The sequence below is a fragment of the Lissotriton vulgaris genome, chromosome 2_1, assembly GCF_964263255.1.
Source record: "Lissotriton vulgaris chromosome 2_1, aLisVul1.2, whole genome shotgun sequence".
NCBI classification, from domain to species: Eukaryota; Metazoa; Chordata; class Amphibia; order Caudata; family Salamandridae; genus Lissotriton; species Lissotriton vulgaris.
Window position 1 is genome coordinate 838,627,404 of NC_141687.1, and position 21,702 is coordinate 838,649,105.

General features: G+C 50.9%; 1 protein-coding gene across 7 annotated transcripts in view; it reads right to left on the reverse strand.

Annotated features, from left to right (window-relative positions):
- Positions 1-10,335: 10,335 nt before the first annotated feature.
- USP40 (ubiquitin specific peptidase 40) overlaps positions 10,336-21,702 on the reverse strand; it is a 703,484-nt gene continuing 692,117 nt past the window's right edge. For all 7 annotated transcript variants that reach the window (XM_086956273.1, XM_086956270.1, XM_086956267.1 and 4 more), the window contains one exon: positions 10,336-12,426. In XM_086956273.1, coding sequence (XP_086812399.1) covers positions 12,321-12,426 — 106 coding nt within the window. In that variant the 3' untranslated portion in view covers positions 10,336-12,320. The remainder of the gene's footprint in view (positions 12,427-21,702) is intronic.

Genomic DNA, 21,702 nt, shown 5'->3' on the forward strand with positions numbered 1-21,702 from the left:
CGTGCCAGACACTAGAGAAGACCTGGATCCGCGAAAGTTCAGCGGAGAGCCACAGAGTCATCAAGAATGCCACCCGCAGACACCACCAACTCATCAGAGGCATCAAGAGGGCCTCATTCAGGGACCACCTGGATAACAAAGCACACAACAGCAAAGAGCTCTTCAACATAGTGAAGGAACTCTCCAACCTCAGCTCAAACACCAACGACATCCCGCCTTCGCAAGACCTATGCGACTCACTGGCCACCTTCTTCCACCACAAGATTACCGACATCCACAACAGCTTCAATGCCACAACCGCCCCAACAATCAACGCCTCCCGTACCACCACCTGCACCAACCGTCTGCTTTCCTGGACCTGCGTCAAAAACAAAGACACCAACGATACCATGAACACCATCCACTCCGGCTCACCACTAGACCCATACCCCCACTACATCTTCAACAGAGCCAGCATAACTGTCGCACCCCACCTCAGCAAAGCTATCAACATCTCCTTCAAGACACAACCTTCCCGGAAAGCTGAAAGCACGCCGAGATCAAAGCTCAACTCAAGAAGCCCAAGGCGGACCCTAAGGATCTCAAGAACTTCCGCCCTATCTCCCTGCTCCCGTTCCCGGCAAAAATCACAGAGACAATCGACCCGCTACCTCGAAGAAAACAACATCCTCAACCCATCCCAGTCCGGCTTCCGCAGCAATCACAGCACCGAACCGCCCTCATTGCCGCCACCGATGACATCAGGACCCTGCTTGACAACGGAGAAACAGCAGCCCTCGTCCTCCTGGACTTGTCAGCCGCCTTCGACACGGTCTGCCAACGCACCCTACGAGCACGTCTACATGACGCCAGGATCCAAGGGAAGGCCCTGGACTGGACCAAATCCTTCCTCGCCGACAGAACTCCGAGCGTCCACCTCCCTCCCTTTCGGTCTAATGCCACCGAGATCATCTGCGGCGTCCCCCACGGCTCATCCCTCAGCCCGACGCTGCTTAACTTCTACATGGCACCCCTCGCCCACGTTGCCCGCCAACATGACCTCAACATCATCTCCTACGCCAACGACACCCAGCTGATCATCTCCCTCACCAAAAACCTGTACACCACCAAAACCAACCTTCCCGAAGGAATGAAGGCCGTCGCTGACTGGATGAGAAACTGCCGACTGAAGCTAAACTCGGACAAGACGGAGGTCCTCATCCTTGGATCCAACCCCTCGGCCTGGGCCAACTCCAGGTGGCCGACCTCACTGGGAACAGCTCTGACACCCACAGACCCCGCACGCAACCTGGGGGTCAACCTCGACTCCACCCTCACAATGACTAAGCAGGTCAACGCCGTCTCCTCATCCTGCTTCAACACCCTCTGAATGCTTCGCAGGATCTTCAAGTGGATCCCCACTGAAACGAGAAGAACAGTCACCCAAGCCCTTGTCACTAGCAGACTGGACTACAGGAACGCCCTCTACGCAGGAACGTCAGCCAAGCTCCTGAGACGACTGCAACACATCCAGAACGCCTCTGCACGTCTGATCCTCAGCATCCCCCAGCGCAGCCACATCACACCCCACCTGAGAGACCTACACTAGCTCCCTGTCAACAAGAGGATAACTTTCAAGCTCCTCATCCACGCACACAAAGCTCTCCCCAGCTACGGCCCAGCGTACCTCAACAGACGACTCAGCTTCCAATCCCACACCCGCAAATTCCGCTCCGCCGGCCTCGCCCTAGCCACTGTCCCCCGCATCCGAAGAACGACCGCCGGAGGCAGATCCTTTTCCCACATCGCCGCCAAGACCTGGAACACCCTTCCCACCAACATACGGCAGACCCAAGGCCTATCGGCCTTCAGAAGACTACTAAAGGCCTGGCTCTTCGATCAGTAGCAGCCCCCCCCACCCCCCACCAAAGCCTTGAGACCCTCACGGGTAAGTAGTGCGCTTTACAAGTGTCTGGATTGATTGCCGCCTTGGAAATTCCAATGCGCAGAACTGATGACCTTGCGTGTTCTCTTTGGTGGCGAATAGATCTAACCAAGGCTCTCCCCACTGCTGAAAGAGACCTTGCGCCACGTCCGAGTTCAGACGCCATTTGGGATCCATCAAGCACCAGCGGCTGAGTTTGTCCGCCCTGGCGTTCAGAGAACCTGCCAGGTGTTGAACCACCAAGGTAATGCCTTGATGTTCCAGCCATGCCCAGAGGCGCAGAGCCTCCTGACAAAGGGCTCAGGACCCCACTCCGCCCACTTTGTTGGAATACCACATGGCGGTGGTGTTGTACGTGAACACCTGCACTACACTTCCCCGGACAGAGGGAAGGAATGCCTTCAGTGCAAGCCGGATCGCCCGCAACTCCAGAAGGTTGAAATGGAGCCGGGACTCCGCCGGATACCGGAGGCCTCTGATCTCCACCTCTCCCAAGTGGCCTCCCCATCCTAGGAGGGACGCATCCGTCACCACTGTGTGCTGCGGTTGGGGAAGGGAGAGGGATCTGCCACTGACCCAATCACGATTAGAGAGCCACCACTGCAACTGTCGTGCAGCGCCCTCCGAGATCTGGACGTGATCGGACAGGTTGCCCTGATGCTGTGCCCACTGGAACTTCAGGTCCCGCTGCAGTCCCCGCATATGCCACCTTGCATGTGTCCCCAGCAGGATGCAGAAGGCCATCAGGCCCAGAAGCCAAAGGAGCATCCTGACTGAAAACAGGGATAGAGGCTGAAAGAACGGAATCATAGCCTGAATATACCAGACTCGCTGCTCGGGAGGATAAACCCGAAACAGCGTTGAATCCAGAACGGCTCCGATAAAGGGGAGCTTCTGAGAGGGACTCAGGTGCGACTTCGGCACGTTGACGGAGAACCCCAGCAACTGCAGGAGGTCTGCCATAGTCTGGAGGTGGGTGATGACTGCCTGGGGCGAGCCCGCCTTCAACAGCCAGTCGTCGAGGTAGGGGAAGACTGACACCCCGACCTGCGCAGATGAGCTACGCCCACCGCCATCACCTTCGTGAACACCCGAGAGGCACTGGTAAGGCCGAAGGGGAGCACGGCAAACTGAACATGCTCCCGGCCTACCGTGAACCGCAGGTAGCGCCGGTGGGCCAGCAGGACGGGGATGTGAAAATAGGCGTCCTGTAAGTCCAACGCTACCATCCAGTCTCCAGGGCCGCCAGGACCTGAGCCAGAATCTTGAACTTCTCCTTCCGGAGGAAGCGATTGACGTCCCAGAGGTCCAAGATGGGGCGCAGGCCCCCTTGTCCTTCTTGGGGACCGAAAGTAGTGGGAATAACAACCACTCCCTACTTCCTGACCGGGAAAACGCTTGATGGCCCCCTTGGCCAGGAGGGCCGAGACTTCCTGACGGAGAAGAGGCAAATGATCCCCTGACAGCTGGTGGTACCAAGGTGGCATGGCTGGAGGGGAGGACAGAAAGGGGAGAGAGTAACCTCAACAGATTATGTGCAGCACCCATTTGTCCGAGGTAATTTCACGCCAGCGGTGGAGGTGGTGTTGGACCCTGCCACCCACCGGCGTGGGGTGCACCTTGAAGCTCAGATTAGGAAGGCTTAGAGGTGGAAGCAGCGGGGGTGGCGGTAGACTGACCCGCTCGTTGGTTACCAGATCCTGCCCCTGCGGAAGCCACGGCCACACTGCAACTGGTTCTACACAGGCTTAGTGGTGGAACGTGCTTGGGTGCTCTTACCCTGGCCACGAAAGGCACGAAACCCGAATCTTTAAAGCGTTCCAAGGCATTGTCCGCCTTGTCGTCAAAGAGGCGGGAGCCATCAAAGGGCATGTCCATGAGCAAGCTCTGGACATCGGGTGAAAACCAGGTAGACCGCAACCAGGCATGGCACCACAGTTGTGGAAATCGCCCAGCCCAACGAATCAGCGGTGTCCACCACACCTGATGGCAAACTGCGCCGCATCCTTGCCCTACGCAACCGCTCGGGAACGGACAGCCTGGACCTCTTCAGAACACTGAGGCAAGACCTCGGCTACCGAATCCCACACAGCATGTAACGACCCAACAAGCAGGCGGTGTTAACCGACCGCAATCCCAAGCTAGCAGAGGAGAACAACCTCTTGCCATATTGGTCCAGCCGCTTAGAGTCCTTATCCGGTGGAGCCGTGGGAAAGGCACTCTGCGACGTCAAGGCCTGAATGACCAGACTTTCAGGTGTGGGGTGATTGGTCAAGAAGGCAGGATCACCAGGCGCCGGGCGATGATGCCTAGCAACGTTCTTATCTACCGGCGCCCCCGAGGCCGGCTGCAACCAAGTGCCCAAGAGGACCTCTGTAAGGGCCTCATTAAAAGGGAGCAGCGGTTCCGACGACGTAGACGCCGTCTGGAGCACCTCCGTAAGGAGGTTGGTCTTACGGGCCACCGTAGGGAGGTCAAGATGGAGAGCCTCTGCAGCCCGACACAGCACCATAGTATAGCGCCCTCCTACATAGTAGGAAGAGGAGAGGCAAACCCCGGGTCAGAAGACACATCAAGTTTGCCGACCTCTTGAAGGTCATCCACCCAATCCTGCTCGGAGTCACACTGCAGTGCAAGCGGGTCTTTGGAACCGTCCCAGTCCTCATCCGGCTCCGGAGTATTAGGAGCCGGCTGTGGCGGCAGGGCCGGAGTCAGAGAAGGGGCAAGCGGCGCCGGGAGCAGCGCCGGGAATGGCACCGGCATGGGCCGAGCCAGAGCCTATTCCCAATGCGGATCGTAGGCCAGAACAAAATGGTCCGGGAACCGGGGCAGGAGCGGGATAAAATGCACCCAGTGCGGCACCTGTGGCGGAGCCAGGGGCGGCGCTGGGGCCGGAGTCAATTCAGCGCCGAGGCCGGAGCCCGCGGTGCTGCACCTTGTGGTGCCGGAGCCTCTGGCGCTGGATCCAGTGTCTCCGAGGCCGGCGCCAGAGGCGGTACCGCCGGGCCAACAGGATCTGGACACGGGACCGCAGGCATGCCGTGGGGAGTCCGAGGACTAAAAAGGCGGTCCATGGCAGCAAGAAACTCTTCCATCTGTTCGGGAAACGCTGACGGACCCGGGTATGGCAGGTAGGCCACGGGACTCCCAGGCTCTGGAGGAGCCCCTGTCCCCCTCGTCTGCATCCGAGGAGCGACTTCTTTTTATGGCGTCACTTACCGGAATCTGAAGGTGAAGACTTGGAGCCTCAGGAGCGACTGTTCCGGTCACGCGAACGGCCTCTAGACCCGGAACGGCGGGCCTCCACCAACTTCTGGTGCTGCTCCCGCAAGGCCTTCAGGGCCAGGGCTCGACAGTCCCGGGAGTATTGGTCGGTCTCCAGGCAGTAGAGGTAGACATCATGGGGGTCCGCCACCGACATATTATGGCAGCACGACCCACAAGACTTAAAGCCAGGCATCCCTACGTGCACCAGGAGACAAGAGAAGGATACAAAAAGTCTCAAAACGACAGAGGTATGTCCTCAATCCGGATCTGCGCTTTCGGCGCGGAAAAAGAAAGAACTGACATCAGTGCACATGGGTGGCGCCTAAGTACTCGCTGTAACGTCATTGCGGCGCCTACGACGCCAGTGACGGACGCAAAGACGCAGGACGCCACCTACTGGCGCTCAGAGGTACTGCTAAGCAGAAAAACTTTCCGGATCCAGTCTGACGCCTGAGGATATTCTAAGGTAAGGAATCTATCACTAACGTGTCTCTTTCAGATGTAAAATTATCCCCAAGCGTGAGACTGATCCAGAAATTTTTTGCCCAGCATCCCTGCGCGCGGGTGTATGGCATCACGCGACTCCACCCAGGCGTAATCCGCGTATGTGATGTCAGTGAGGTCACATAAGTCTCACCCTTGCGCGCCTACATCAGTTTTCTTCGGAGAACTTTCCCGCGCCACAACGCGGAGCCATCAGACAAAACGGTGGGAGTATGGGAGAAATGTGCGAAAGAGTAGAAAAAGTGGAAAAAGGAATGGTGACGAACAACACCATAAGGGGCAGTGACAACACTGCAGTACCCGAGGCAGGGAAAAGAAGATAGAACAGAGAACAGCCCTGAGCAGCCATCCTGCCAGTATGTAGACAGCCCCCCTGGAGACAAGGAACGTATGTAAAATGACATGACAACATGTAAGAGGACTACAACCCCAACCGAGAACAACGAAGGGGAACTAGTCCAAGACAAACAGGAATGACAAACCCCTGAGGCAACCCCAGCACAGAGTGCGGCAACCCCCCAAGAGAACAAGGGCAAAGGCACAGCCAGATGACCCCACCCAGAGGATAGTAGAGGGGCCAGAACCCTAGTAACAAAAGGAAGAGGGAGGGAAGGGAAGAGAGTGAAGGCAAGCCCCAATCCTGGAGCAACCTGAGAGAAGGGGCACAGGAGCACCCATAAACCTATCCTCCAATGTGCTATAAGAGGAGGAAAGGAACAAGACGAATCATCCCGTCAAAAGAGCGAAAGAATGCACTCACAGAAGACAAAGTCATCCACCGGGAGGCGAGTGCAGAAGACCAAGCCAAAGGTCCTCATAGAACGGGGAGGAAAGGGCAGGCCGTGAAGGAATCTGCAGCTATAATCGTGTCTACCAGATACATTGTTACTGAAGTTAAGTAACTCGTACATCTGATAGAGAAAACTAGCTGCAGATTCCTTAACATAGAATAGATACCCTAGCCATACCCACGGGGAAGGAGTGTCTGCAAGAGGACCCCACAAGTCTGGACATAACAGAGGGTCCCACAGGGGACTAATCCAACGGACAGGGCGAGGAGCCCTCTCCCCCCAGGCAAGAGGAACCCTACCAGCAGAACACCACCGACCCCAAGGGAGGTGCAGGAAGAAGAAAGAAGAGGAAGCCCGCTCAAACTCAACAGAGGAAACAAGGGCAAGGGCAACAGAACCTTCATCCAAGGCCAAGGCAAGGAAGAGGAAGAAGATCAACCTAGAGGCTCCAAGGAGACGAGGGAAAAAGGCCAGCCTCCCCTGCAGGGAACACATCCCGCAAAGAGGACAGCTGAGCCCACCACAGCCAGTAGTCACGAGACCAGACAGAACGGTGCCGACAGCAGTAAAGCAGTCGGAAGCAGAAAGAGTACCCCGGGGGACCCAGGAAAACCAGCAGGCTGCGCCTGAAAGAGGGAGGAACACAAAAACCAACTCAGCCCCCAGGACAGAGAACATGAAGAAGGGCCCAGACACCCTCAGAGAGGGGACCGCACACACAACCCAAAAAGAAGTAGAACCAGAGCCACGACGACAGGCCGCAGACAGCAGGCAGACCAGGCGACAGCGCGGCGACCCCGGAGAAGGACACCCCAGGGCGCCACCAAGGCATTCCAGTCCAGCAATAAGGGAATTGCACCTGCAACGTACGTAAACGCCATGGACAGCAGAGGCCCGAAGGCGACCACAACTCCCCAGCATAGAACAAGCTATATAACAGCTACCACTACCCCAAATGGGGTATGTTAAGTCCCAAGACAAGGAATCCCTCTTAGGAAGAAACTTCCGCAGCAGAGGACAACAGAAAGAGCCGCAGGTAAAAACCCCACAGAAGGCTTGTCAAGCAGCCAACAGAAAAATTGAAGGCCGAATCTCAGGCCAACCTGGTGTAGATAACCCAAACCAAAAAACATGCAGTGAGAAGAGCTGGCCAGCAGCCAACAGAACCACAGTCTCAACAAGAGGACTTGAATGCGCAGGAGGCACACAGATCACACAGCACCCAAGAACGAGATCAACTCACAGATCACTGAGGGGGGGAGGGGAGGAGGAGGAGAAGGCAGAAGCCCCGCCGAGTGTGCCGGGGCATGAAACAAAAGAGTGCCATCGAAGGGAAGATCTACCAGCCGTTCCCGCACATTTTCTGGGAACACACTGTCCCAAAGCATGGCGTCGAAGGGCAACCGAAGAAGCCATGGCACGACCAAGCACCTCAGATGTCCAGAGCGGAGCGAAGAATAAATGCTGCCAGCTCCCGGCCATCCAACGCATGGTGCCCTAAATCAACTCCAGCATCCCCCTGAGAAGCGGCAGATCCAAGGGACAACGCTGAGTTCCACAAGCAAGAGGTAGCCCTAGCCAACACACAAAGTGGTAAGGGCCAGCAGGGCCGCACTGGTCGAAGTGAACATATTGCGCCCCCAAGAGTCCAGCCAGCGGGCCTCCCGTGATGGTGGAGACAACAGCGGCGGCAGGGATGGAAAGGCAGTCTGCAAAAGGGGACTTGAGGCAGAGGGATGGAGGGAAAGAAAGACATACCAGGTCACGTGGCCCTGGAAGGTGTCGGTGCAGAAGATGTTGGGGCATCGGATCTCCCATGGCGGGGCGCTCCCAAGTTCCCGTCAAAGAAGAATGGAGCGAACCCTCAAAGGGAAGTAGTAGTTCCCTCCTACCAGAGCCCTGGTGGAGAACTTTCAGGAGATGATCCGCTGGGAAATGTGCAGCCGGATCACCCATAAGCAAAATACCCACAGCCGTGGACACAGCGTGAGCGAAGGCCGCACCCGCCGCCTTAGAGCCCTGCAGTGGAGAAAGTAGCTCCTCCGTAGGCGACGGCTGCAAACTAAGGCAGCTGTCTCCTAAGCCAATCAGAGTGGGGAAGGGCCAGGTCCGGAAAGGAGAAAGAGGGGCCGAGGAGTGGGGGACCTGTGGCTCCTCCGGCAAAAACCGCGGCCGCGGCAATGGCGGGGAGCCGTCCTTTGATGATGTCGGGAAAAAAGCCACAACACAGCGGCCCGTCTCCGGCGAGGACGACACCAGCAGGCGCCCAACCTCCGGGGAAGAGGGGGTCTCCGAAGACGAGCCCGCACCCCGACGCCAGTCCGGCGCCGTAGAGTCCGCAACCTGAGGCAGGACGTCATCCTCGTCCAGCACCAAAGAAGACGCCGGACAGGACTCCTCCACACCACACAGTGCAAAAGACTGGAGCTGGGTCGGAGCCGATGTGGCTAAGGGATGGCACCGGAACAGCGCCGACTCGACCTCTGACGAGGCAGCCGCCTGCGTGAAGGGATGAGAGGAGCCCGGAGAGGGACGAGGGGTCCCCTGACAGCCTCGACCCATGATGGGACGAGGGTGGGGTCCGCCGAACCCTGTGGCGCTGCCAGGGCCAGCAGCAGCCGGCGCCATAGCGGCATCACCTCGGCCTCAGACAAGATCGCCGCCTGTCCATAGGGCCGAGAGGGGCTCGGGGATGCAACCCGAGCCCCGGCGACTTCCCGCAACACCACAGGGACCCCCGCAAATGTTTGCAGCGAAGCAGAGGCGCCGTGGTCTGAAGGAGGGTCCCCGGAGGGCCGCACCCCAACGGCACCACATCATTCAAGCCTGGAGCCGAGCCAGTCGGCGCCAGGGCCAGAGCTGACGCCGCGTAGGGCCCCGCACAACGCATGGGACCTGCCGACATCCCAGGAGGGGAAGGAGGAGGAGGAGAAGCCAGCGAGGCTTGCGAAGCTGCAGTGTATGTCTCAATCTGGGCTATCGATGCCTCCTCACCGGGAAACGGTGGATAGGGGGACGATACGGGGCCACATCACCCGCGGAGACCCCACGCCCCCAACAAGCCGGAAACCAGCCCTAGGGGACAAACTGTGACACTTACAGACAGGAGAGCGACGCTCTTGCGGCATAGGAGAGGGATGAGGACGACAACGATGACGGCTGCTTCGAAGACCCTCCGCAGAAGCTGATGGAGGTGACGAAGCCGATCTGGACAGGCAAGCAGAGAGAAGTTTCATCTGGCGCTCCCGCCGAGACTTCGGCTTCAACCGTTGGCACGCCTCTCAATCAGTGGAGCTGTGATCTTCCCCCGAGCACCACATGCAAATGAGGTGAGGGTCCGTCGCCATCAGGCGTCCACAAGACGAGCATGTCTTAAAGCCCGAAGGCATCCTCATACTGTTCCCACAAACACACGCAATAGCAAAGGGAAAGGCCTAAACAGGCCTGTTGCACTTGGAAAAGGAAAAAACTGACGTAGGCACTCCAGGGTGGGACTTATGTAACCTCACTGACGTCACGTACGCGTTACGTCGCGTGATGCCGACCCTTCGCGCGCAGAGATGCTAGGTAAAAAAATTTCGGATCCAGTCTCACGCTTGGGGATAATTCTACGTTAAGGAATCTGCGGCTAGTAGTCTATCAGATTTACGATTACTTTAAACCTGTAAAACAAAAGGACTTGATGGGTTTTTAGCAAAGGATGTCTTGTATCCTACACAACAATATCCCAAACTTTATTGATGTCATGCCAGTGGCACTGCAGCCGCTATACCATGCATGACATCCTACTCAAACAGAGAACTCTAATTCCACCATTCGCCTTCCGCAAAAAGACACGTACCACAGACATTGACCAAAGGAATCTTTATTGGAAGCACAGCACAGCACCAAGGTCCGTGGCAACTTTGAGCCCACACGCCCATCAACCATTAGGATTAATTTAAATTTTACAGTGCAGTGTTTTATACAAAGCAGATCTGAACAGTATTGATTTGACACTTGAAAAATATGCAAAAACCATTTTAGGTTGACTAAGGCACTCAAAGAAGTCAGTGGTGTTCGGAGAAACAAAGGGAGGTGAAATACCCTTCCAAGGGATTTAAAGAAACCATCCTGAAAGAAAGAGGTAGCAAAGGAATCCCTCACAAGAACCAAGTAGGGAGCTGAAGAGTCCTTTCGAGGACACAGGATGAGAACTGAGAATATCTTCCTATGAGGTGCAAAGAATATGGTTATTCTTGTCCCATGAGGAACAAGCCCCTAAGGAGACTTTCTATACACAATTAAGGGAGTAAAAATTCTCTTTGCAGGAAACTGGATGCCAACAAATACACAGGAGGAAATGAAGAAAAACCGTTGAAATACAAGGAAATTGAGGTCTCATCAAAGGACACACCACATGAATAAAGAACAGTTTCCAGGAGGCATTAACTGTACTGAAGAACACTTCTTCTGAGATATGGAGAGAACAACTGAAACTTCTAAATGGGACAGTAGGTTTCTTATCAGCAAAAGAGGAATGTGCAGAGTCCTTTTTTGAAGATATTGAGGTTAACTGTAGAGTCTTTCCCAGAGGCACACAGTGAAAAGCAGAGATTTGAAAAGCAGAAATTTGAAGAGCACCATGGTAATCTGTTGTGCCAGCACAGATTTATGGGTTTGCAAAAGAGTGCTGAATATACATGAAGGTATCGTTCACCCTAAAGTTAATGGGGGTAGTGGAACTTCTATGCCTGCAAGTGTTTTAGAGGCCTTTATGTATAGATGTGAACAGAACATTCCTCATACATTTACAGGTATAACAAGCGGCTACTTGGACATGACAACTGGTTACAGTTGTGAAAGAGAACACTTCTCAAGCTTATGAGTGCAAATGGGCTCCACCAAGAGTAATCCTAAATGTACTACTCTAAAGAGGGCAAAACACACCAGGAACAAGATGGTGGCATTTCTAAATGTACAAAGTGTCTACCACCACATTTACTTATGCAAATGGACTTTCATCTAAATTCAGGGGGCCCATTAGGCAAGGAATCTTGCACGTTCACAGATGCAATTCCTCATGTTCACCGGAATAAAGGTATAGTTCTGAAAAAAATAAATAGGAAATTATGTGAATGTGTGTTTTGTATACGCTACAGGCTGTTTTATGTTCTGAATACATCTAAAACCCCGCCTTCTAAATCCTGTTAGCAGAAAGGAGAAAATCCAGGCAGGGGCATAGATGAATCATACACAAGTCTGCTGTGCATAGTGAATTGCTCAGAAGGGCCAAGAGAATAAAAGCTCCTTGCACTGACCACTACAGAACCTCAAAAATAACCAATGCAAAACGTCTATCTCACGTTTTCCTACCATGAATGGTGATCCTTTTGATGGCCAGGTACAGTGGAGGGAGCAAAAGGCAGTGCTACTTGATGACATAAGATTGAAAGACAGACTGTATGCAGAAATTCAATATGTTGCTCCAGATTTCATGTTTGGCCGATTATCCATCTCTCTGTTCCCACAAACCCCACTGGATTGCATCAATGCATCATGATAATTAGTATTAAAAAACAACAAAATGTTACATTTTACAAAAATAAATGCAGAGGACATCTGTGAGGTCGAGTTCATAAGCTCACAGATAAAGTGCCTGCGTTGATATCTGCCTTGAAGCCCTTCAGAGGGTTATTTAGTGCTGTTGCCACATTCTCCAGGTGTCGAGGTAGGCAGGGTTTGGGGGTATTAGCTGAATTCAAAGCAAAACCCCTCTCGTTTTGGATCCACAAGAGAAACTCCCTCTCTCGTCCAGCCAGCATGTGTTGGCTTGGCTGGCACAAGGCTCAATGCTATCGAAACACTCCCACGTTAATTGAAAGGGCCACTTCTGGTTTCCGAGCCCTGGTTCCCTTCTTGCCATCAGTCTCTCCTTTCTGAGCACGATTACCTGTGCAGCTGAAAGAGAAACACATAACAGTCATGTTTAATAGGTTTATTTTGAATCTGAAACTTTAGACTAAACTTGTCCAGCCAAGATGAAGGTTACCATAAAAGAAAGGATTACTTACATGTATCTACAGACCTCTAGCTTTAGTATCTTTCAAAGATACACATGCATACATTATTTCTCATTGTCAGGCTGTGGGCCATCAGTAATCATTTTTTTGAATAGCAGGGTACTTATAGTCATATAAATGTAGGTAGTCAACAGGGCCGTAGCTTGGTTTTTATGGTTTGGGTGTGGTGAACTTTAGATATTCCAACAATCACGCAGGCATATTTTGTTAAAATACATTATATGAGAAGCAGGGCATAAGGGGGGCTTACGGGGCAGGTAAAAGGGAGAACAGTGTGGATTGTTAGCGGTTCTTAAAACTAAATATTTTGTAAAATAATCAACATTTTTTGAGAACTTCAAAACAGAGGAGAGTGTGTGTGTGTGTGTGTGTGTGTAAGTCTTTAAGTCTGTGTGCATGTAAAAATCCTAGGCAAAATTCAACAGACATCTCCCACCATACCCGACTGAAAGCACCTGCACCCAACTATTTACCACAGAATACATTATTAGGAGAGTGTAACATCACAACCTCCTCCCCCGAAGCTTCCTTTTCTGGAATCAAATGCTGTGCAGTATATTATGTAGCGATATCCCTCTCCTTGGGGTGGTTGTGGTAAGATCAGGAAGACCTTGTGAACATGTGTTGAAGTGCCTTTTGTCCCACCTTAGCTTCCTTTGTCATCTGTATATCCATGCAGTAATGCTGAATGAAGGTGTGTGGAGATGCCCATGTTGCTGCTGCATATTTAGTGTCTATTGGCACATTAGCCATGAAGGCCAGGGTTGCCCTCTATTCCTTGTGTTAACAAAAGCAACAGGACAACACGACAGAGGTTCAGCAAAACCAAAACACTAGTCCAGACAAAAGTAATGGTGGTGCAGCACACTTTCTGTGCCCGTTGTCCCTGGGCACAGATACAACACACAGGTTTAGAAACGGAATGGAAGGCGCATTCAAAGGAATTACGCAGGTACTTGTGATCTTGAGTTTTCTTTTCTTTATTTAGGTAATTTTACCAAAAAGGACATACACAGTCAACGCGTTTCGTTACTTGTTGTAACTTCGTCAGGGCTAGATCTGTATTGTTGGTATTAGGCTATGAACAAAAATGAAGTTAAGAGGATAGGCGTAGTTTGGAGCAGGCGCAGTTCCAGATAACGAAAGATCTCTTTATATTTTCTTGCAATTGTGTCAAAAAGGCCCGATTCCTAGATAACAGTGACACGGAAGCAAAAAAGACGGGTCCACAAATAATGACGAGCACTCAAATAATATGCTTGGTAGGACTGCTCAATGTGCCCGGTTCGGAATGAAGTGAAAAGCGACCTGCCACCGTTAATAAACTTGATACTTGTCTCTGCAGTGTGAATAGAGATAGTTCTATGCAGCATGCAGCTCACAACGTGTGTGGTACGCCTCAATAATTAATGCGAGGTGTGCTCTTGGACTGTGTCAAAAATCCAGACAGCAGCCCCATGGACATATTAGTCTCCCCAATCAGGGATGACGGTCTCCCGGCACGGTTACGCGGGTTTGTGACAGGGTCCGTGCAGATCCGGTCACAAACCCGCGTTAGCTATGGGGCAACCTTTGCTGGAGTGGGTCAAAGAAAACAAATAGCTGTACCAATCTGAATTATATCTTTTGTTCTAGCTATTTAAGACTTTAAGCAGCCCGTAGGTGAATCTTTTCTTTGAAATGGAACGCCAAGGGCATCTTTGGGATAAAATGTGGATTGGAAGTAAAGGTAATCTTGTTCTTTCAAACTTGGTTAAAGGTGCCTAAAACTGGAGCTTTATGGATCGTTCAAAGAGTGTAGTCATGAGAGCTCCTGAGGCAGTGTTTTGCTACCACGTGGGAGGTTGCGCAGAGGGAACACATCTTGACCAGTCCCTTCATAAATGCTATAACAACTATCGCAGGTGTGCCTGGAGACTGAAGGTATCTGGAGACAGATGCCAGTACAGGTCTCACGGAAGAATATGTCAGTCTAGACTTGAACAGATGTAAGACACAAAGCAGGCACTCATGTAATAGCATTGGGGTGGGGGGGAGGAGTTTTTTTCAATTCTCAATAATAGACATTTTAAGGCATAAGCTTTGGTAATGAAGGTAATTCTGGTAGCATACAGGATTATGTGACAGTCTTGTGGAATGGCTTAAGAAACCAAACTGTAGTCTGAAGCAGCCAGGTAGACAAGTACAGCAGGCAGGTTTGTGGTTCAGCACCTGGTCTCTGTTCTTGATGAGAAGGTAGAAGTCCTGACTGAATTTGATTGGCCTGTCTGCCAACATATCCTGAAGGCCCAGGAAATAGAATTATTTCGGCAATCTGTGTCTACTGGCATGAGTTGAGTTGGCTTTTCCAAAGCTTGCACGGACTTTCAAGGTGATGTGAAGTGAAAAAAAGGCACATGCAAAAATGTATATCGGGATCAAAATAAATTCTCCCTAAGTCCCTGACCATCAGCACTTCTGTTGAAGAATGATCATTTCGCAATCTGTGGCATTGCAAATAGGTAAAGATGGGAGTGACTGGGGTTTAACTCCCTCTCATGTCAGCTGGTGTCTTGGAAGCTTAGGGAATCTGCTCAGATTTTGCATAGGCCTGAGGTTCTTTGATCAGGATCTGTGACTTTGGGCCTCCGTATTGGAGTATCTAATGCAAGGCTGTCATGTTGACTGTTCTTTTTATGTACTTTTTAATTCATGGTGGAAAGACCTTCAGGGCGAGCAGTACCAACCTGAACTCCAGCACTTTTTGTGAACAAATTTGCAATATGTATAGTCCAGAACTCACTTGCCAGAGGACTTGACATTGAGCACTCCGTTTTCAGCAAGCTATCTGAACTTGCAGGGCATGACTTGTGTAAATGTGACTTCTTAACGTCCAGCAAACAATGAAATGTTTGATTGTATAGGTCACACTAATGGGATCATCTCATTACTAGGCCATTTAATGCCACTAGAGATCTAGCTGTTCCTGCAGGGACCACAGTTTATACAATACCATGGGGCGAACAGAATGCAGATCATCATGCCAAGAAAGAGTTTGTGCTTGTGGATGGTGACAAACTACCTGGCTGTCCGAGCACTATGCACAATTGTTGCGATAACAGACCCTTTAGAATGTCTGGGCACACCATTTACCCTAGGAGCTGCACTTGTTGTCTGGGGACCAGAAACATTTTTCCATGTTCACTGAGAGTCTGTAGTATTCCTTTGGACGTATCAATGTCTGAACATTATCTACCACCTACAGTACTAAGGGCAACCTGATAAGCCAGTTTTCTAGGTATGGGACAATGTTCCTACCATGACATCAAAGATGGGCTGTCACTGGAGTCAGACACTTCTTGAAGACTCAAGTAGTCGGCGTGAGACCAGAGGGAAAGGCTCTGAATTTATAATGCTGGGAATCAATCACGAAATGGGGGTAGTTTCAGTGGCAAAGATGTACTGGTATATAAAAACATGAGTCGTGATCGACTCATGCCAGGAAATCTCCACAATTTAAAGATTGTAGGTGTTAGACCGTGCTCCATTGGCGTGGGTCTCCCTTCCATTTTTGCTGTGGCTTCATGTGTTTTTGCTGGTATTAGATGCTTTGGGCACTGTGCCACTGCTATTCAGTGCCACAGTTCAAGTGCTCCCTATTGTCAATTGATGTATGAATTAGTGATCCCATGTTTGGCTATTTTGGTTTACCTGTCAGATCCTAGTCTAGTGCACTGAGTGTGCCAGGGCGTGTAATCCAAATGCTGCTGGTGGGCCTGCAGCACTGGTTGTGCCACACACAGAAGCAGCCTTGTAAAATGTGTCTAAGGTCTGCCATTGAGAGCCTGCATGCAGTCTGGTACTGTCATGCTGACTGGGCAAGTGCACCCACTTCCCAGTCCCTAAACCTTCCCTTTTCTTTATATCAGTCACCCCTATGGTAGGCCCAAGGACAGGGTGCATTGTAAGTATATGGTAGGACAAGCCCTGATGTGTGTGGCATGTCCTAATAGTGAATTACAGCCATTTTCGTTTTTCACTATTGCAAGGCTACCTGTTCTCCATAGGCCAGAATGGGCTGTTAAGAGTTATTACACTTTATAATCCTAACTGTCTCAGAGAACATGGTAGAAATTCGAGTTTAGTATGCTTGAACTCAGAATAATAAAACACATCTTTTAGTAAAGTTAATTTTAATATTCTGTGTTTGCAAATACCACTTTTAGAAAGTAGGTATTTGCTTGTCTAACCGTTCAAACTTGCCTCTGCTAGGTTTTGTATTCCTATGCCTGGTTTTGAGAGTGACAGGGCTGGGGAATTCCAGGAGACAGGTTGAGTCACCCAGTGGTGAATAGAGAGATCTGCATCTAGATGGGAGGGAGGAGTCACACCTGAACCTTGAATAGGGCTGTGCCTGCCTTCCATAATGCTGGTTCCAACCCCTTTGGGGCGGCTGATGTCTCTTCCCTGCACACTGAAAGAAGAGAAGGAGTCTTGTAAACAAAGTGCTCCAGGACTGTACTTGCCTTCCACAATGCTGGCTCCACCTCCTGTGGGGCGTCTGATGCTTCTGCCCTGCACTGTGAAAGGAAAGGAGAAGTCTGGTAAACAGAGTGCTTCAGAACTGGTTTGGACTGGGCAAAGGCCCCTCTCCCATCAGAGAACTAAGGATTTCTGGGTATAAATATTGGGACCCTGATCCCATGAAATTAGATCACTTTGGACTACAAGAAGAAGCCTTTACTGAGGAGAGGAACCTAAAGAAACTGAGGAGAGACTATTCCCAAGCTGAAGTACTGCTTGGGGGATTGACCTGCAGTGGTTGCCATACTGCCAAAGGAAGGAGAAAGGAACTTTGTGTACTTTGCTTCCAACTTGTGAACGATCTCCAAGGTCTTGGAAAAGAGCTTGCCTCCTGCGGAAGTCTCAGGGACAACAGACTTCACCCCACAGCTCCCCAGAGTTCTTTTGGAAGTGCCTGCTGCTGTTTTGGGCCTTCTGAGGAACTGCGTGTCGCAAGGAGCTGGAAGCGCGACTCAAAGAGAAGAAGGGTGTCACCGTCGATGTGTCTGCCGTCGCAACTCTGGAGAAAGGAAGGTGTCGCCGCTGGAACTGTCGCACTGCACCAAATCGGAGAGAACCGTACCGCAACGGAGGAAGCGTGTCGCCGTCTCTGCTTCTGCCGCCGCAACTCCGAAGAAGGAGGGTGTCGCCGCTGTGGTTGTCACACTGCACCGCATCAGGAGAAGAATCTCTCAACGAGGTTGGAGCGTGTCGCCGTTGCTGTGCCTGCCGTTGCAACTCCGAAGAAGGAGGGTGTCACCGCTGGAACTGTCGCATTGCACCGCATCGAACAAGATCACCTCGCATCCCCGAGAAGCGCGCCGCCGTCGCATCTTGGATGTCGCCTCTGTAGTTGTCGCATCGAGCGGAAGTTTCACGCATCGTGGAGAAGAGCATCGCCACTGGAGCTGTTGCCGTTGCATCGTAAGGTTGTCGCCGCTGCAGTCCACGCATCGAACCAAGAGTTTCTCGTATCCCCGAGAAGGGTGCCGTATCCGGAAGATCTTCACGTCTTTATTTCTTTGCACCTGACTTTGCCGCATTTCCCATCACTGCGACATTGCTTGTCGTGGAAGCGCAACGCAACTTAAGGTACATTGACGCAGAGTGTCGCATCTAAGAACTGAACTGAACTAAGCTTAAATCTACCATGTTAAAGTAATCATAGTGAGTATTTTTGTTGTTTATGGTCTTGTGGTAACTCTATATAAAGTCTACTTATTTTTTGCTTTTATATAAAACCTGTGTGGTGTCCATTTCTAGTGTTGTCACTGGGTTACTGTATGTGGTCACATCTGCTTAACTTACAACGCCTCTGAAATAAGCCTTGACTGCTCGTGCCAAGCGGTACAAAAGGGGGAGGTGATGGACGGAGCATCTGAGTCAATCCAACACTCACACCCAGTCAAAAGATCTGGGTTTAATCCATCACCGTTCTTTAGCCCACTCTGCCACCCCAGTTCAGACATGGCTATATGCAAATCAGTCTGACCCTGTGCCTCATGGGGACAGTCCAGCCCGAACTGCCAAGCCATGTCTTTGCTGGACCGGAAACAAGCTTCCGAGGACCGGTTTCTGGCATTCCAGCCGTCTTTAGCCCGGCTTGCTTGAATCCAGTGGCAAAGTGAGCAAGGGACGCGCCACGCAGCCTAGAGGGTGAGAAGGGGTTATTTTAGGAGTGTAATCCCCCTTGTCCTGACTAGAGGAGAGGGTCCCTACTTGTCACAAGTACCTACCTGTGCCAACTAGAGACCTCCAAATCTAACAGTAGGATATTGATCAGCTTGACCATCCAGAAGCCTAGCCTTTTGATGTACTTGTTGAGCATACTCAAATCCGGAATTGGACCACATTCGCTGGATTTTTTGTGAAAAGCAAAAACCTCAGGTAGAAGCCAAAGTACTTCAGCACTCTTGGTACTCATTCAAGTGAATGCTCCAGTGGAGTTGGTTATTTTGATTTGTAAGACCCCTAAGGGCAGACAAATACTTTTACTTAACCTTCAGAAGCACACTTTTTGGAGAATAATCTATCTACCTGAAGATTTATGGCCTTTAAAATCCTTCCAGGCACCAGAGTGGATCCAGAAACTTTAACAAATGATACCCTTTTCCTGGTGGCGCCATCGGACTCCATCCTACCTAGGACCTGGTGACACTTAGGTGCATATAGGTACCACCCCTCCGCTCTGACATTAGTTTTCGTGTTTTTCCCCATATCCTTAGATGTTGAAACAGGAGTGACAAAACAGATGAGAACTGGCAGAGAACACATCCAAGAATTGTATGAAGTCCCAAAAATGTACTGCACAACGGAGTGGTGGGCACGCAGTGAGGAATTGGAGACAAAGTATCTAAAAGATAAAGCTTTATTGAGGTAAGCAACACATTTTTTAAACAATACTTGTATCTACAGACACTTTATTATTGGAAACCGAGCCAAAGAAGTCTCCATCTAAAAGAAGTGGGGTCTGAAGACCCGACTTGCAGCAGGAAGCACTATACTACTGAATGGGCATTCCCTGCAGATATGAAAATCGATACAGTAGTGGCTGATAAAAGTGTGGACTAAAGCCTATGTAGTGGCTTGGCAGATATCCACAAAAGGAACAGCTCAGGCTAGAGAGCAGTCACAGCATTTGCTCTGGTGGAATGCGCCCTCTGATCTTGAAGTGGGTCTTTTTTTGGCCAGAGAATACTGTAGCTTAATGTGATGGAATAGAGTTCACTTCTAGACCGCCTTTTCTTATTTGCACCAGTGAAACAATTGAATAGATGTTCATCAATACCACATTCTTTAGTCCTAACTATACAGAAGCGAAGGGGGCAACGTGGACCCAATCTGTGTAATTTCTCCTCCTAGTTTTGATGGATGTGGGGGGGAAAAAGGTACTGGGAAGAATAATAGTCAGCCCCACGAGGACGATACTCCTTTCTGAAGGAAGTGCATGTACCAGAGGACTGAGCGGAATTGGAGGAAAGGCGTAGAGTAATGTCTCGGATCAGTTGATCAAAAGTACATACCCTCTGAAGCCGGATTGGGGATACCTGGATACGAAAACACATCATTTTGCGCTTGTTGGGTCCGCGGACAGATCGATGTCTGGAAGTCCCCATCATTGGAAACTGTCCTGTGCGACTTTCTCGTTCGTGAGCTTCGATGAAAATGCGACTTAAGGCGTCTGCATGAACATTGAGGGGGCCTGGAAGATGGATCGCAGATATGGTCTACTTTTTCTCCAGTAGCCATTTCCATATGGCTTGGGCCTCTTGTGATCGGGGTCTTGACCAGGCTCCTCCCTGTTTGTTCAGGCAATACATGGTTGTGGTATTGTCTGTCAGGACTATCAGGGAGGGTGTCTGGATGGAAGGGAAGAATGACTTTAGTGCTATATGTACAGCTCTTAGTTCTAACATATTGATGTGATAACCCTTATCCCCTTCTAACCACATCCCCTAAACTTTAAGAGGGCTCATGTGGGCTCCCCATCCCAAGGAGGTATGAGTCAGTGAAGAGAGTCTGGCTGGGAAGGTCCTGATGGAAAGGGACTCCGCTTAACAAATGAGGACATTCCATCCCACATTTTAGGGATTCACTGGCCATCTGAGGCAGAGTCACTGTGTCCTCCTAGTGGTCCGAGCTCTGTAACCACTGATCCTCTAATGCCTGCTGGAGAGGTCATATTTGCTACCTGGCATTGGGAACAATGAAGATGCAGGACGCCATGGATCCCAGGAGAGAGGATACTAGTCTGGCCATGGAGTGAAGTGTGCATTGAAGAGTGCGACACTTGTTTCTGATCGACGATAACCTCTACTCCGAAGGAAACCATCTTGAATCTGCGGTATTCAGAGTTGCACCCAGGTAGTGAATCCTTTGGGTTGGGTTGAGGATACACTTTCTGTAGTTGACTTGAATGCCCAGACAGCTTACAACTCAAATACAGGATTGAAGGTGCTCCTGCAGTAGAGGAGATGATGAGCTCTTGAGCAACCAGTCTTCCAGGTATGAGTATACGAAGATCTTCTATTTCAGCAGGAAGGTGGCTACCACCGCTGTGCATTTTGAGAACATGCGGGGCACTAACATGAGCCCGAAAGAGAGGACTTTGTACTGGAAGTGCTCTGAAGCCACCTGGAACTGTAGGAATTTCTGATGTTTTCAGGAAAATGATACATGAAAATATGTGACCTGCAGGTCGATGGAGCACATCCAGTCCCCTTGGTGGAGCTGGTGGAAAATTTGGTTCAGTGCCAGCATACCGAACCTCTTGTTGTGGATTAACTTGTTTAAGAGTCTTACGTCGAGTATGGGTCTGCACTCCCGGGTTGGACCCTACTTTAACACCAAGAAGTAGCAGGAGTAAATTCCCTGCTGTGGTTGAGACAAGGAAACCTTTTTGATGGCTACTTTTTGCAGCAGAATAGGTACTTCTGCCCGAAGTAGGTCTTGTTGTTGGATAGAGGTTCTTCGAGGTGGGACTGTCGAAGGCGGGGACTTGAATCTGATTGAGTAACCACTGCACAATATAGAGCACCCACTGGTCTTTTGTGATTTTGTGCCACTCGTCTAAGTGTGCTGTGATACTCCCCCCGACCCCCCACCGGAGTGG